The sequence below is a fragment of the Megalops cyprinoides genome, chromosome 19, assembly GCF_013368585.1.
Source record: "Megalops cyprinoides isolate fMegCyp1 chromosome 19, fMegCyp1.pri, whole genome shotgun sequence".
NCBI lineage: Eukaryota > Metazoa > Chordata > Actinopteri > Elopiformes > Megalopidae > Megalops > Megalops cyprinoides.
In genome coordinates this window covers 2,643,940-2,647,122 of record NC_050601.1, presented here as the reverse complement: position 1 = coordinate 2,647,122, position 3,183 = coordinate 2,643,940, and the positions used below count along the sequence as shown (strand labels likewise).

General features: G+C 41.2%; 1 protein-coding gene across 1 annotated transcript in view; it reads right to left on the bottom strand.

Annotated features, from left to right (window-relative positions):
• Positions 1-1,535: 1,535 nt before the first annotated feature.
• The window catches only part of LOC118794029 (fascin-2-like), a 16,797-nt gene continuing 15,149 nt past the window's right edge, over positions 1,536-3,183 (bottom strand). The window contains exon 6 of the mRNA XM_036552157.1: positions 1,536-3,183. This exon is cut by the window's right edge and continues 193 nt beyond it. Within this exon, the coding sequence (XP_036408050.1) occupies positions 3,171-3,183 (13 nt within the window). The 3' untranslated portion in view covers positions 1,536-3,170.

Below are 3,183 nucleotides of genomic sequence, written 5' to 3'. Positions count from 1 at the left end.
CTCTGTTGTCGAGTTGGCTGGGGCAAGTTATTTTCAAGGCTGCAGCCCAAAAAGGACAGGACAGTACAGGTGCACTTGAGAATTGTTTCCCAAACTGGGGCGCATGTAGCCTGAGGTGTACGCGGGTTACATTTGATGTCCTTTATCTTTTCATTAGCATGTACGGGTTGCTTTATTATTTTTGGAAATCAATGCACCAGTTCATGGGTAAATTTTAATTTTTAACAATAACAGCGATGAAAAATAACAATGACAGCACAGGTCCCAGATATCAGAAATATTCATCATGTAGCTTGTAATTAGACTCTAGGGTCAATTATAAAATATTGCGTGTGAGCAGAACATTGTTCGGTCAGGAAAAGGGAAACAATTTAGAAAAGCAAGTTTGGCTGTTTGCAACCTAAAGGAAAAAGTATTATGGGCATCAATACTTTTCCTGCAAAGGTGTAATTAGCAGGCCTATCACATATAAAAGTGCACAGATAAAGGAGAAACCACACAGATGAATAGAATGAATGTTTGTGGAAGACACGCAGGCCACCGCTTTAAATCACATCATTACAGTTTGTTGTAATTGCCTTTGATAGCATTTTGATGTGTGCGCTTTAAGTGTGAGAACTATGACACTTGATGATCAACTCGTTATGAACTCCTGAAGCTGCTTAATAACAAATTGATCATTTAAATCAGCTGTGTAGGAGCAGGGAGAGATCTAAAACATGCAGGACAAGGGGTCCTCCAGGAGAGGTTTGGGAAACACTGGATTTTTGGATTATTGATAACATTAGCGATTCAAGGCAGCTACACTCATTCTGGGTTCCATTGGTCCTTACTCTACCATCTGTAGTTACAGCTAGCTGGCGATGCATTGTGAACACAGCCGTTTCCCCCTCTTCTGTATTTTACTTGTATTCCTTTCTGTTTGAAAAGTTGTGGCTGTGCAGACTTGCCAGAGGTCTCATGCTCGAACAAGAAATAAAGCATCTTTTAGTTGTCATGAAGAGCCTCATTGCACAGCATGTCACACACGTAGTGTTGCTGGGGAGGTGCCTTCATATGAAGAGTGATTGAGGGCGTGCAACGGAAACGATTTCGGAACTCGGGACACTTCATGTGTGACATGTGAGGACAACATATGCATCACTAAAAAGATTTTGAACTTGTTTACTTATATGATTAACATATGTCTCCTCAGTATTACAGTTGACACAAAAAAGGCATCCATCTTTTAAATATGTTTTCCCTCCCTAAAAATAGCAATAGTAAAGAGGAGGTCATGTCAGAGCAAATGTGGTTACGATTTTTGCCAGAGCTGCTTTCTCTCAAGAACTGGAGGGCCTTGGCTATGAAAATTTAACAGATACCTGATGCCAAGATGCATTTTACATAAAGAGAAACAAATTGTGCATATTTCCCTAAAGAGCCTAACAGATGATTATATTTCAACAGATGGAACAGCCAGACAAGTGTTATCTGGCCACTTTCCAGACTTCAGACAAAAAACACAAAATGATCATTCTGGGATTATGGATAAAGCTGATTATTTTATTGTTACTTGTTAGTCATTTCAGAAAAAAAAGGAACAAACATACATCGTTGTGGCTTTGAAGTTGTGCCGTTAAGGTACTGATGGCACGTGGGTACTACACTACAGCCACAGCGAGCTTGTCTCAGTCCGACAGAGAACGGCAAGAGCAAGGTTTTGCGTCAATGGCAACAAGATAGTCCCTCCTAAAAATGTACTGCTTACTACAAGTGTGGTGAAAGAAAACACTGATTGTGACAACCTATCAGCTCTGATTAGAAACTGCCTCTCGTGCCATTTGGCTATGTTAGGATTGGCAAAGGTACTGACATGAGGGGGGCAGACGGGGGACCAAGGAGACAGGGCTGATCGCTGGGCATCGCACGGGATTCGTTTAAGGCCCCTTGGCAGGACACAGCAGTACCTATTAGTAGTTTTTTTGGGGGAAAAAAAGCTGCTATTATTTTACAACCATCAGTTGTCCACCATAACACTGCAGGGTGAGCACTGATGCCTATCTAACATGCTGATTCATGCAAAACACCTTCCGCTGAAAAGCTTTGCCTTCAGTTGTACTTTGCTGTGGCATCTCCCACCGCCACAGTCTTTGGCCTCTTCCTCTTCCCTCATTTTAGAAACTGGACACCTTTGTGTCTCAGCGGTGGGGTTATTCCCCAGCTGATCGAATACGGAGCTGGCTGATTCCACACAGAGCTGTTTGTCTTTTTTTTTCCTGTCGGGATGGCTTTTTTTAAAAACCATAACATACGTTTATCTGTTCACTGATTGTGTAAGTAACATATCCATGTACAAACCTGAAAAAACAGAATTCCCTCTTGATGACAAGTCAACATATTTGACAAATACTTTTCGGCTTTGGAAGGAGATCAGTGGTAAAACGGAGCCACAATGCTTTTTAAGACTCATGCCATTAACAGTTACTAAATGCATTAGTACATATTCATTAAGCATCACCTTTTCTAAAAGGAGTTAGAACACTGATACTGAGCAAGTAGTGAATAAGTAAACTGACACATTGTTAGCATGGCATGATTACCTGCCATATACTATCCCTCATATGTTAAGAGTTTTAAGTAAATATTAAATTCAACATTGATGTAAAAAGTAATACTTAATAAATGAGTGCCAATGTTCACATGCACTGTTCTCCAAGACTATAAGCAGGCCCTTAAACTAAAGTGTGTCAGCCTGGGTGACCGATAGCCTTGGCCTTATGCATATGGTGGTTTATAGACTGAGTTAAAATGGCTGTTAGAACATCACTGCATGCAGCTGTGAATTTGTATATTGAAGCCGAAAAATATTCTCTGAAATATTCTACAAGTGCCATAAATGTGACTGATGTTGAACCTGGACACTAAAATCAACCGCTGATTGATTCAAAAAAAAAAAAAACACAAGCATACTCACATACACAAACACTTTTTCCTCGACTTCCATACCTTTTGTTTCCTATATAAGAACAGCAAAAAAAAAAAAAGTATCTGATAATGTTGTGATCCTTGGAGCTACAAGCGCGGGTGAGACCACCCCCCCCTCCCCCAAGTCAGTTCGGGTTTTTTCATCGCCTCAGTCGCTTGCGTGGGGGACCCCCTGTCCCCCCTCCCTGAAGGTCCAGTGGGGGTCAGTACTCCCAG